At 50.5% G+C, this 12,598-nt stretch overlaps 1 protein-coding gene across 2 annotated transcripts; it reads left to right on the forward strand.

Moving 5' to 3' along the window:
• The first annotated feature begins 628 nt into the window (after nucleotides 1-628).
• On the forward strand, nucleotides 629-11,011 carry Kdf1 (keratinocyte differentiation factor 1). Of its 2 annotated transcripts, XM_059256162.1 has the most exons (4): nucleotides 629-668; nucleotides 8,193-9,257; nucleotides 10,037-10,111; nucleotides 10,520-11,011. In XM_059256162.1, exons 2-4 carry the CDS (start codon nucleotides 8,225-8,227, stop codon nucleotides 10,600-10,602), a joined length of 1,191 nt encoding a protein of 396 aa, XP_059112145.1. In that variant the 5' UTR covers nucleotides 629-668; nucleotides 8,193-8,224; the 3' UTR covers nucleotides 10,603-11,011. The 2 variants fall into 2 exon arrangements, with proteins under 2 accessions (XP_059112145.1, XP_059112146.1); XM_059256163.1 differs by lacking the exon at nucleotides 629-668 and having other exon boundaries at nucleotides 7,439-9,257.
• Nucleotides 11,012-12,598: the final 1,587 nt, after the last annotated feature.

Here is a 12,598-nt window from a genome sequence, read left to right on the forward strand (position 1 = left end):
AAAGTGGTGTACAGTCGTACACACGGGCAAGAAACTCATACATATAAAAAAAAAAAAATTAATGTATTAAAAAAAACCCTAAATAAGTGAATATGTAGACAGGCAGATAGAGCGACGACAGATCATTGCTTAGCTATTCAAACAGTGAAGACTGTTTGCTGAGTATCCGGTATGTGCCAGGCCCTGTACTAGGGAAATAAGACCAGACCTTACCCTCAAGGTCAGAGGCTAAAAAAGGGAGACAAAAGACCAGAAAGCAACAGCCTGCTGGGGACTATAATAAAGAGCAGAGAGAATTGTTCCATAGAACAGAGCTAGGGACTCCGGGGTCAGGGACGACTTCCCAGGAGCCATACTCTTTGAGTAGGAGTTTTGAGGCCCGGCAGGCGCTCCATGGCCTCTCAGAGACTTCCAGGACACCGGCCCACAGAGCAGAGGGCACCTGAGCACTGCTGCCTGGCGGCCCCTCTCTGGGCCTCACTCTCCTGGCCTAGGCCTGGGCTGGGCGGGGCCTCGGCCAGGTGCGCGGCGGCGCTTCGCGGAGCCAGGAAGTGTGTCCCCAGCGGCGACCCGTGCCGCGCTCCCGCGAGACGCTCACCTGCGACCCAGGTGAGTGCAGAGGGGGGCGGGGGAAGGGCTGACGGGAGGCGGCTCACCTGGCGGGGCAGGTAAGTCCGGAGCGGACCCGCGGGGGCGCGGAGCGGGGCAGCCCCGAGGGGGTGATCCAGGAGGCCGTGCCTGGACGGCAGCGGGGCGCGGGCCTGGCTCCTCGGGATCCGACGCCCACTTCCGGGGTGCCCGGGCCGGGCCCGAGCGGCCCGAATGGGAGCCGGGCTGGGCGGGCCGGGAGGCCTGGGGGCTGGGGCCGAGCACCTCGGAGCCGTGGCAGGAACCGTAAGGGGAACGGCGTCGGGACTCGCAGGCAATGGCGCTCGCGGCCAGAGAGGCGGTGCGCGCCGCGACGGCAGCGCGGACCCTGCCGCCCGGACTCGGTGCCTGCAGAGGGGGCGGCTGAGGCTGTGCCTGGGGTGGGGGTGCACCGAGCCCAGCGCTCGAGCTCAGCTGAGCACGGCTTGGTGACCCGAAGCTTGCTTGGGCAGAGGCTGGTGCAGCCGCCTTGTCCTGTGGACGCCGGGAGGACGGCCCGTGGAGAGCCCCGAGCGTGCGTGTCTGTTTGCAGGGACTGGCGGAAAGGCAATGAGAAGTCAGAGTCTGCTGGGGTCGCTAGACCCTGGAGCATCCTTGCGATGCTTTCCAGTGACTGAGCCAGTCTTCCCAGGCTCTCGCTGAACACCCAGCACCCCGACCCTCAGCGGAGGGCTATAAGGACACTACTCATCTCTGGGAGATGAGGTTTTCAATTTTTATTTCACTTTGGTTAATTTTTTATGTATTCATTTTTAATTATATTTAATTAATAAATTATATATTTAGTTTTTGGTTTTTGAAACAGGGTCTCATGTGGCCCAGGCTCCTAATCATAAGGTTTACCTATTTAAAGATGAGGAAACTAGAACGAAGAGTCTTGTTCCAAGCCAAAGCAGAGGCGAGAATTGGTCACTTAAGTGACCATTGTTACTGGATTGGAGGAGCAGGGCCGTGGTAGGGAAAGGAATATGTAGCCTGGAATGAATTGGCTGTGTGAAGGGGCACTGAGGCCAGACACTGTCCATACCACAAGTAGGGAGGCTGCCGGGTTGGTTGGTTTAGAGACAGGGTCTCTCTTGGTAGCCCAGGCTGATCTTGTTGAACTCAAGGGGGTCTGCCTGCCTCAGCCTCTCTAGCGCTGGGATGATCTGAGTGAGCCACCATCCCTGGCTTATGCTAGGCTTTGCTCCCTCCCTTTCTCTCCATTCTTCCCAGACTGGAGGTGTGGCTCAGAGCAAGGTGCCTGGGCTGAAGAGCCTAGCCCACCACACAACAAATCCTGCTCTTCCTAGCTCTCTCTCTTGCTCTATCCTCTCCCTTTTCTGAGCTTCAGATTCCTGGGCTGTGGAGTAAAGGTAAATTGTTCACATGGTAGTTGTAAGAACTACAACTTAGTTGTAAGAACTAATCGCTTTCACTGGAATGTAAGCTCCTGAGGCTAAGGAGTTAGTCTGTCTTACCACTGTGTCCATAGAGTTTAGGATGCACAGTAGGGGATTTAGCTCAGTGGTAGAGGGCTAGGCAAGCGCAAGGCCCTGGGTTCAGTCCTCAGCTCCAGAAAGGAAAAAAAAAAAAAAAAAAAAAAAAGAAAAGAAAAGAAAAGGATGCACTGTAGATCCTCAGTATTTGTTAAATGACTGAATGAGTCCATGCCCAACCTCACATTGATCAAATCAGGACAGACATTTAGTTGTCTCCCTCTGGCTTGTGAAGAACATTTTGTTTTGTTGAGATGGGGTCTTGCTACCTAGTACATGTTGGCCTCAAAGTCATGGTCCTCCTGCCTCAGCCTTTATGGTACAAGGATGACTGGTGTGTGCCACCACATTCAGGTGTGAAAAACCTTTAAAGTCACTTATTACAATTTCAGCTTGTATTCCTGCCCCCCCCCTTTTTTTTAAACAGAGCAGCTGGGTATGAGGTGTTCCAAGTGGGAAATACCTCCTTCAGTTTATAGACTTCCAAAGATGGGATCTCACATAGGCACACACCATTCCCTAAGAGTGCTGCTGGCTTCTGCTCTGGTCTGCCTGGAGCCTAAGTCCTTTGTCTTTCCACCCAGTGGTCTTGGTCCTACCATAAAGTCACATAGGATGTGTCTGTGCCACGATAACGCCTCCCCAAACTGACCCCGTTCTAGGCATTGAGACAAAGTCCCTGGGAAATTAGGCTTATCCTAAACAGTGGGTGCAAGGCTGACCCACATGAACAGATCTCAGCAGAAGGGGATGGAAAGAGGAGCTTCCATTTGGCTAGGGGTCCTCAAGATCCTTGGAGAAGGTGAGCTGAGTGGGCCCCAGAGAAGACTGTAAAGTTTCAGGAAGACAGAAATCATCCAGCGCAAGGAATATTCCTCGCCTCCCTGTGTGTCTCTACACAAGCTCTCCAGGCATGTGCTGGTTGGCTGGTTTGATGATCACACTGAAGATCTGTGTTCCTTTACCCCTAAGAGCTGTAGTCTGCTTCCTAAGCAAAGATACTAAGCTAATCTGTTTCTCATAGAAATGTGTATAACCGGGGCTGTAGATGGTTCAGCTGGCATACCTTTAATTCCAGCACTCAGGAGGTAGAGTCGGGCAGATCTCTTTGAGTTCAAAGCCAGCCCAGTCAACTTAGCAAGGACAGCTAGGGCTACCCAGTGAGACCTGTCTCAAAATAAATAATTAAAAAATATATAGTTAGTTAATTTATCAGTTAGTTAGCCAGGCATAAATCCCAGCACTCAGGAGGTAGAGGCACGTGGATCTGTGAGGCTAGCCTGGTCTACAGAGTGAGTTTGTTCCAGGATAGTCAGGCTACACAGAGAAACTCTGTCTTAAAAAACCAAAATAAATATAAAATTAGATATATTACATATAAATATATGATGTTTTCTACTTTCACTAGTTATTCACATTATCCAGGTTTCTATTTTTCCTCCTGACCCCTGGCCCACACTGGATTAGTTGACATGTCTCCGACAGCTGGGCTGTCAACCCCTTCCTCAAGGTCACATCCCAGTTATGCGTTTGAGGCAAGAATACTTAACAATGTGTGACATTGCTTTTGATCATTTGGTTAAAGCGGCACCTGGGAGGTCTCTCCAGCCTTGTGGGGTTGGAAACTGTCCCTGGCTGCAGCGTGTAGAAGAGACCAGGACAGGAGTGCTGGTGGCACTGGTGGTTTGGGGAGGTGGCACTGTTTTGCCCAAGGCATGCAATATTTGTCTGGTTTTGGTTTTTTTTGAGACCAAAAACAATCATACTTGTTTCTCTGTGTGTCCTGGAACTTGCTCTATAGACTAGGCTGGCCTCAAACTCAGAGGTCTACCTGCCTCTGCCTCCAAGTGCTGGGACTAAAGTCGTGCGCCTCCGTGCCCAGTCCTAAGCACACAATTTATAAGGACCAGAATGGGGACTAGAAGACAGAGATCCTGATGCCTACAGCTTTGTTCCTTTCATATTACTAACTCTTAGGACTCCGTGGTGATTCAGTCGAATACAAGGATCAAGTGTCAGCATCTCAAAGAAGGCTAGGAGGCTGGAGAGATGGCTCAGTCAGTGATTAAGAGCACAGGCTGCTCTTCCGGAAGACCTGATTTCCATTCCTACCTAGCACCCACATGGTGGCTCAAAATACAGGCTAAGGACAGTCACTGCCCAGCAAAGCCTTAACTGTGGTTAAGGCCCTCCTGAGTATGGCACTACATCATCCCTCAGGGTGTCTTGGTGATTTACTCAATTCCACATGCTTCATCCTAGGAGGTTTTTATGTTTGTTTGTTTGTTGTTTTGAGACCGAGTCTCACTATATAGCCCTGGCTGGACTAGGACCCTCTACATAGACCAGGTTGTCTTCAAACTCACAGAGAGTCCACTGGACTCTACCCCATGCTGGCATTAAAATTGTGACCATTACTGGGTGGTGGCACATGCCTTTAATCCCACCAGGCAGAGGCAGGCAGGTCTCTGTGAGTTCGAGGACAGCCAGGACTACACAGAGAAACCCTGTCTTGGAAAAAAACAAAAACAAAAACTGAGCACCATGCCTGGCTAGCTTGGTTTTTTTTTTTTTGGATAGGATCTCATGTACTGGGCTGACTAGCCTGGAACTCACTTTGTAGTACAGGATGACCCAGAACTACTAGTCCTGCCTCCATCTCCCAAGTGCTAGGTTTTCAGACGGGTATTGTTGCACTCTACTTGTCTCAGAAGCTTTTCTAGAAACTGAACCATCAAGTACAGCATGTACAGTTCATTTATCTTTGGTTTTGCCTTGCCTGACACATGGCCAGGCTCACTGTTCATCAGTAAAACAGTCATAGTTCTGAGATACCTAGCAAATAAACTCAAAGAGGAATGAAGATCAGTATTTCAGTATTACTTTTTTGGTTTTTCAAGACAGAGTTTCTCTGTGTAGCCCTGGCTGTCCTGGAACTCACTCTGTAGACCAGGCGGGCCTTGAACTCTGAGATTCGATTGCCTCTGCCTCCTGAGTGCTGGGATTAAAGGCGTGCACCACCACCGCCCAGCCAGTATTACTATTTTAAGACAACAATGTTTTCTTTTTTATTGACTTTATTTATTTTATGTCTATGTCTGCACTTGAAGGTGTACATGTGTGGAAGTCAGAGGACAGCTTTTAAGAGTCAGTTCTCACCTTCTGCCTTATAGAAGCAGGAGTTCTCAGTTCTGCTGTGCTGTGCTGTGCTGTGCTGTGTACTCCAGGCTGGCTGGCCTGTGGACTTCCAGACAGCTCTCTCTCGCTCTCCCCCATCTCACCGTAAGAGTGCTGGGATTCCAGATGTTCATCACGTATCCAGCTTTCCACATGGGTTCTTTTGTTGTTAGTACTCTCACCCAGTGAGCCACCTCCCTAGTCCATGAGGATTATGTTTGTGGCAAGGAACCAAACCTTCTCTAATCCCAGGACTTGAGAAGGAGGTAGGAGGGCCAGGAGTTTAAGAGCAGCTTTGGCTGCCTAGTAAATTTGAGTCCAGACTGGCTACATGAGACCCTCTTGTTTTAACAAAACCAATCCTTCCCTCACCAAAAAGAAAAAGAGAAACATACTTGATGGTAAACGTTTCTAGGGGCAAATCTGAATACGATGAGAGGCCCGTTCATGCCCGTGTCTGGGATAAAGGGCACAAAGGAAGGATAGCGGTGATGATTGTGGCCAGGCAGACAGAAAATGTCTGTTGATGATGGTGGGAAAGTGGTCCCTGGAGAGCCTAGCCTTCCTTCTTTGTGGTAAAATCTACATCAAAATTACCATTTTAATCTTATACATGCCATTTTTTAGCATACCATCCTGTGGCATTCAATACATCCATACTCTTTCCAGAGCTATGACGCCTTCCCAGCTGAAATTCTGTACCCATTCAACATTGCTCTCCCATGCTCCTCTGCTTCATCCCTTGGCATCCACCACACTATTTTTATATGTCTGTTAAATTGGTAGTTGTAGATATTTCATATTAGCTAGACAATAGAGTATTTGTTCTTTCGTATGTAGCTTATTTCATTTAGAATGTCTTCAAAATTCATCCATGTCAAAGCATAAAAGAATTTCATTCTTTTTAAGGTTTAAATTATAGCCCAAAAATGTTTCATATTTCATCCATTGATATACTTTTTAATATTTTGTTTGTTTGTTTTTGGGTTTTTTTTTTTTTTTGGTTTTTCGAGACAGGGTTTCTCTGTGTAGCTTTGCGCCTTTCCTGGGACTCACTTGGTAGCCCAGGCTGGCCTCGAACTCACAGAGAACTTTTTAATTTCTTAACCTTTGTTTTTATTTGATGTGCATGTTTTGCCTGCATATATGTCTGCACACCATGTGCATGCAGCACTTGTGGCAGCCAGAAGAGGATGTCAGATCCCCTTGGACTGCACTTATAAAAGGATGTTAGTGGTCATGTGGATGCTGGGAATCAAATCCGGGTCCTCTGGAAGGGTAGCCAGTGCTTTCAGTGGCTGAGCCATTTCTCCAGCCCCCCACTGATGAACTTTTGGGTTGTTCTCACTTTATGATTATTGTAAATAATGCTACTGTGAACATTGACATACAAATGTCTGTTTAAAGTTGCTATTTTCAGTTCTCTTGGGTATATACCAAGGAGTAAATTTGCTAGGTCATATAGTAATTTTGGGATGGTTTGGGGGGGGGGGGTTAAAAAAATTTTTTTTAAAGATTTGTTATTTTTGTTTTGAGACTAGGCCTCATTGTGTAGCTCTGGCTGTCCTGGAACTCACTATGGAGACCAAGCTGGCCTCAAACTCACAGATATCCTCCTGCCTGTGTACACCACTATTCCCAGCAGAGATTTTATTTATTTATATGTATGGGTGTTTGGATATACATCTACACACCTCATGTGTGTAGTGCCCACAGAGGTCAGAAGAGGGCATTGGATCCCCTAGGACTGGAGTTAAAGAAGGTTGTGAGTGGCCATGTGGGAATTGAACCCGAGACCTCTGGAAGAGCTGCCAGTGCTCTTAACTTTGAGCCATCTCTCCAGCCCCCATATACACATAATTTTTAAAAATAAGGACTGGAGGGGCTGGAGAGATGGCTCAGAGGTTAAGAGCACTGACTGCTCTTCCAGAGGTCCCGAGTTCAACTCCCAGCAACCACATGGTGGTTCACAACCATCTATAATGGGATCTGGTGCCCTCTTCTGGTGTGTAGATATACAAACAAACAGAACATTGTATACATAGTAAATAAATAATTTAAAAAAAAAATAAGGACTGGAAAGATGGCTAGGTGGTTAAGCTCACAGGTTGTTTTTACCGAGGACTCAGATTCGATTCCCAGCACCTACAACATGGCTCACAACCATCCATAACTCCAGTTCCAAGAGCTCCTACAACCCTCTTCAGACCTTGGGCACCAGACACATGTGGTACACACAGATATATACAGGCAAAATGTTCACACACATAAAACAAATTTTAAAAAGTTTTTAATAATTATTTGTACATGTATGTGGAGTGGGGAGAGAGGTTCCCTGTGAGTGCAGTGTGAGCAGAAGACATGAGGTGTCCCAGCCCTAGAGCCAGAGTTACAGGTGGTTATGAACTGTCAAGCGGTAACATTCTTAACTGCTGAGCCAGCCGTCCAGCCCGTTTGTGTTTTCTGTTTGCCGTACTGGGGATGAACTTAGGGCCTCCTTCATGTTATGTAGGCCACCTGTGCTACATTCCCTTCCTGCGTGTTTAAGTTGTGAAGAACTGGTCTCTTTCCCACAATGCCTACATCATTTCATATCCCCACCTGCCAAGCGCAAATGATCCCATTTCTCTGCACCCCACTGACACTTGTAATTGTCGGTTTTGTTTTCAACAATAGCCATTCATTGGGAAGTTCAGGAGATTTTAAAGCCTGAGGTAGACCACAAAGAGCACTTTCTCTTTAGGGCAAGAAGAGCTCAACGTTTGCAAGGGTTTTCGGGATGCTCCGTCCGTCCTCATCACAGGCTTCCCAGAAGTCTAAAGCTCTTCAGGTCAGCCCAGGAACCTGTCCCTGACCTCGGCTTCTGACCTCCTGGCTTCTCCCCTGCAGGTGCCTGGCTGCAGCAAGCCATGCTCTGAGCCATGCCCAGACCGGGACAGCCTCGCCCATCGTCTGGGCCTCCTCGCTTGGGTCCCTGGGAGAGGCCAACAGAGTTATGCCTGGAAACCAATGATGAGCGCTCCCAGCCCCCACCAGGCCGCCGCACCCGCAGGCCGGACCCCAAGGACCCTGGCCACCACGGGCCAGAGAGTATCACCTTCATTTCAGGCTCTGCAGAACCGGCCACTGAGCCCCCAACCTGCTGCCTCCTCTGGCGCCCCTGGGGGTGGGACTGGTGCAGGGCTGCCTTGTGCTTTCGCCGCTGCAGGGATTGCCTGCAGCGCTGTGGGGCTTGTGTGCGGGGCTGCAGCCCCTGCTTATCTGCTGTGGATCCCACTGAGGGGTCTGCTGAAGTCACCTGGGTCAAGGAGAATGGTGTGCCACCCAGCCCGGACTGTGCACCTCCCAGCCGCCGGGATGGCCAGCGGCTCAAGTCCAGCATGGGCAGCAGCTTCAGCTACCCTGACGTTAAGCTCAAGGGCATTCCAGTCTACCCCTACCGCCATGCCACCTCCCCAGTCCCTGATGCGGACTCCTGCTGCAAGGAGCCCCTGCCTGAGCCTCTTCCCACACGGCACAGCCTGCCAAGCACCCTCCCCAGCAGCCCCCGCGGCTCCGAGGAGTATTACTCCTTCCACGAGTCGGACCTGGACCTGCCTGAGATGGGCACTGGCTCCATGTCGAGCCGGGAGATCGACGTGCTTATTTTCAAGAAGCTGACAGAGCTGTTCAGTGTACACCAGATTGACGAGCTGGCCAAGTGCACGTCGGACACTGTGTTCCTGGAGAAGACCAGCAAGATCTCAGACCTGATCAGCAGCATCACGCAGGATTACCACCTGGACGAGCAAGACGCCGAGGGCCGCCTGGTGCGCGGCATCATCCGTATCAGTACCCGCAAAAGCCGCTCCCGCCCACAGACCTCCGAGGGGCGCTCAGCCCGCTCTACTGCCCCTGCTGCTGCCCCCGACAGTGGCCATGAGACCATGGTGGGCTCTGGCCTCAGCCAGGATGGTAAGTGGGCCCAAGTAGGAAAGCTCTGGCTATAGGAGGCCTGGGGTGGGTTCTTTGTGGGATTTACCCCTGGCCAGCCGACAATCTCTAAACTCTTGGGCACAGGGAAGCTGAAAACTATGGGGATCATGCAGACTCCAAGAGCTTTGGCCATTGCACTGTCCCCAGCATCCATCCATGCATGCATGCATCCATCCATCCATCATGTTGGCCATTGCACTGTCCCCAGCATCCATGCATCCATCCATCCATCCATCCTGTTGGCCATTGCACTGTCCCCAGCATCCATGCATCCATCCATCCATCCATCCTGTTGGCCATTGCACTGTCCCCAGCATTTATTTGTTGGCTTGTTATTGCATCTGTCGGGCTCCTTCTTTCCCCTATTACTTCTTGGCAAAGCAGCTCCCAAGCCTGGCCTAAATTAGGGCCTAAAGCTCAAGAATTTGGACCTGTGCATTAAGCAAGACAGGCCAATGATGGGAGTTCACGCTTGTATTCCCAGAACTCTAGAGGCTCAAGAAAAAGGTCTGCCAAGCATTCTAGGCCAGCCTGGGCTACAGTGACCTTGTTTCAAAAAACAAACAAAAACCCAAGAATTTGAGCCACTGACCTGGCCTAGCCAAAGTCCCACCTGCCCACCGCACACATACACACACCCTTGTTTTAAGCTTATTTCTGTAGCCTGTGTATAGTAGGCACCCCTCTTCACTGAGCTGCAATAGGGACTGAGCTCTATAAAATATAATGACTGCTGCTTATTCATACTTCCTCCCTAGAACTGACAGTGCAGATCTCCCAGGAGACGACAGCAGATGCCATCGCCAGGAAGCTGAGGCCATATGGAACCCCAGGTGTGGTCCTGACCTGAGCAGAGGGTGGGAAACTATACCAGGGGCCCTTCAGATGACCTTCCAGCTTCCTTTGGGGTGGGTGAGGTTGGGATCAGAAATGGAAAAAGGCCCGAGCAACCACATACCCAGTGCAGCCTTGGAGCTGGCTTGAAGCAAGCTTCCCAAATAGAACTCTTAGGGATCAGGGAGTAAGGTGGACAGAAGGCCATCCTGCCTGCAGCTACGAAGCTCCCTTGATTTCTACTGCCATCCCCTGGGCCTTCACCAGACAGCTGCTGGGGTTTGAACATCGGGAGTGGTTTGCCCAGGCTGTGATGGCTGACCAGGCTCACTCGGCAGGTCTCTCCCTGGCTGTGGGCCTTGGCTGAGCGCCTTCCCCTCTGAGCCTCTGCTTCCTCCTCCAACTAGGGTACCCAGCCAGCCAAGACTCGTCCTTCCAGGGCACGGACACAGACTCTTCAGGGGCACCCCTGCTGCAGGTGTACTGCTAACCCCCAGTGGCCCGGCACTCACAGCCCCTCTTGGAAGAAGCGTAGCCAGTGGAGTGGAAGAACCAGGACCCCTTTGTGTGGAGGCCAGACCCTGAGCCTAGCAGTGACCTCTGGCTGCTGCTTCTGCTGAATGATTTAGACCATGTACATTTCACAGGGCCATGGTGTCCCTGTCCTCTGCCTGTCCAGCTGGACTGACTGCTGCCTGGGCCTGTTTCTTCCTGTGGCCTGAAAGCACAGCCTTGGGAAGTAGTTTCCCAGTTCCATTCCCATGTCACCCCCAAGCAATTATGGAAACTATATAGGTAGCATGGCCTCTATATGTGATTCTCTGGGCAGCGCCCACTTGTTACATTGCTGAGCAGTTTGGATCGGATCTTGGATGTTCTGTATTAACATGACCATTGTTGCAAGTATATACACCTGCCTGTCATCAGGGTTACATGGTCTTCCTGTTCAGCATTGTGGAGTAGAAGGACAAGTTGGGGCCAGGCAGACTGTGGCTTCCCTTCCAAAAGATAAAGAACCACCTATGGTGGCTTTGTCTGGACTGCCAGTCCCGTCTTAAGGACCTGTCAGTGACCCCTCACCTCTCCCTGGTGCTGAGACAGCACTCCGGTTCTCACCTTTTCTTGCTCTCGCAGCTAGCACCTGGCACCAAACCTAGAGCCTGAGCTCACAGAGGCAAAAGCAGACTCCCCTTTTATGGGCACGGGGGCCAGCTCCATCCAGGGCCCTCAGCTGCTCTTACAGGGGCTGGATCTTGGTAGACCTAACATCACTACTTGAGAGGGTGAGGCAGAAGGGCTCCCAGGACAGGGCCCACTAGGCTAGTGGGCTTGAAGTTAGGCAGGGCAGTTCTTCAACCCATTACCACAAACAAAGGAAGGCCCATCTTCAGTTTCAGCAAGCCCTGGGCTGGCTAGCTAGCCCAGTGACCACAGGCTAGCAAAGGGGGCTATTCTTTCCCAGCTTCTTCCTTTACAGACCTTGTTTACTGTATGTTCAGGCACCCTTTGAAGTGGTTAACTATTATTTATCTAGTTTCCTAAGGGACAGATGGCCCCCTGGGGCTGTGACCACAGGACCCAGGTGGAGCTATAGCAATCGATCTGGCCCTTGGGAGCTGCTGTTATCCAGATTTAGGCATGAATAGAATGACCAGGTAGGGGTGTGGCTTGGTGTTGCCTAGCATGTGTGGGGTCCTGGCTTTGATCCCTAGCACTGTAAGAGGGGAAAATGTGTTCACCTGTAATCTCACCTAGGAAACTATCAAGAGGATTACTGAGTTCAAGACTAATCAGGGATACATACCAAGACTCCTCAAAAAGGGGTAAAGGGGTACAGTACCCACACAGTAGCTCACAATCATCCCTAACTCCAATTCCAGGCAATCTGATGCCCTCTTCTGACTGCTGTGGGCACCAGACACATACATGGTGCATATACATACATACAGGAAAACACTCGTTCACTTAAATCTATTTTTTTAAAGGAAAAGATTACAGGACAGGGAAACCACAGTGTTAACCGTCTTAAACTCCAGCCTCGGCCCAGAAACCAATTTCCCAGCAACTCTGTGAAGTACTATTTGCATTCCCAGAACAAGGTTTATCAAAACAGCTTGGTACTCACTTTAACCTGCATGGCTCTGCATTCAGTGGCCCTACCCTCTGGTGGGAGCAGAGGCTCCAAGGGCCAGGTGTGAGCACAAGGACCTCCTTGGCCTTTACTGCACAGAACAGGTCAAAGACAAACAGTGGGCTCCACCGGACTGTCCCCTGCCTTCCCAGCTCCCATACCTATGCACTGTCACCTGGCTTCAGCAGACAGTCCAGTCTGAATACTTAATTCTGGGACTGGGCTCCTGGTACTGTCCAAGTACAGCTGCTGTTAGGTCTTGTTGGCTCATGGGTCCCTTTGGGAGTCCGTAGCAGAAAGACTCCCCTTTGTGGCACCACATGTGGCAGGTGAGGTGGCTCAGAGTGGAAAGGCA

The sequence above is a fragment of the Peromyscus eremicus genome, chromosome 2 (genome assembly GCF_949786415.1).
Source record: "Peromyscus eremicus chromosome 2, PerEre_H2_v1, whole genome shotgun sequence".
Taxonomy (NCBI): domain Eukaryota; kingdom Metazoa; phylum Chordata; class Mammalia; order Rodentia; family Cricetidae; genus Peromyscus; species Peromyscus eremicus.

Excerpts from the sequence above, each read along its gene's own strand:
- Kdf1 (XM_059256162.1), top strand. The coding sequence starts at position 8,225 with ATGCCCAGACCGGGACAGCCTCGCCCATCGTCTGGGCCTCCTCGCTTG. Across the intron at positions 9,258-10,036 it reads CTCTGGCCTCAGCCAGGATG|AACTGACAGTGCAGATCTCC; the intron begins GTAAGTGGGCCC and ends CTTCCTCCCTAG. Across the intron at positions 10,112-10,519 it reads GAGGCCATATGGAACCCCAG|GGTACCCAGCCAGCCAAGAC; the intron begins GTGTGGTCCTGA and ends TCCTCCAACTAG.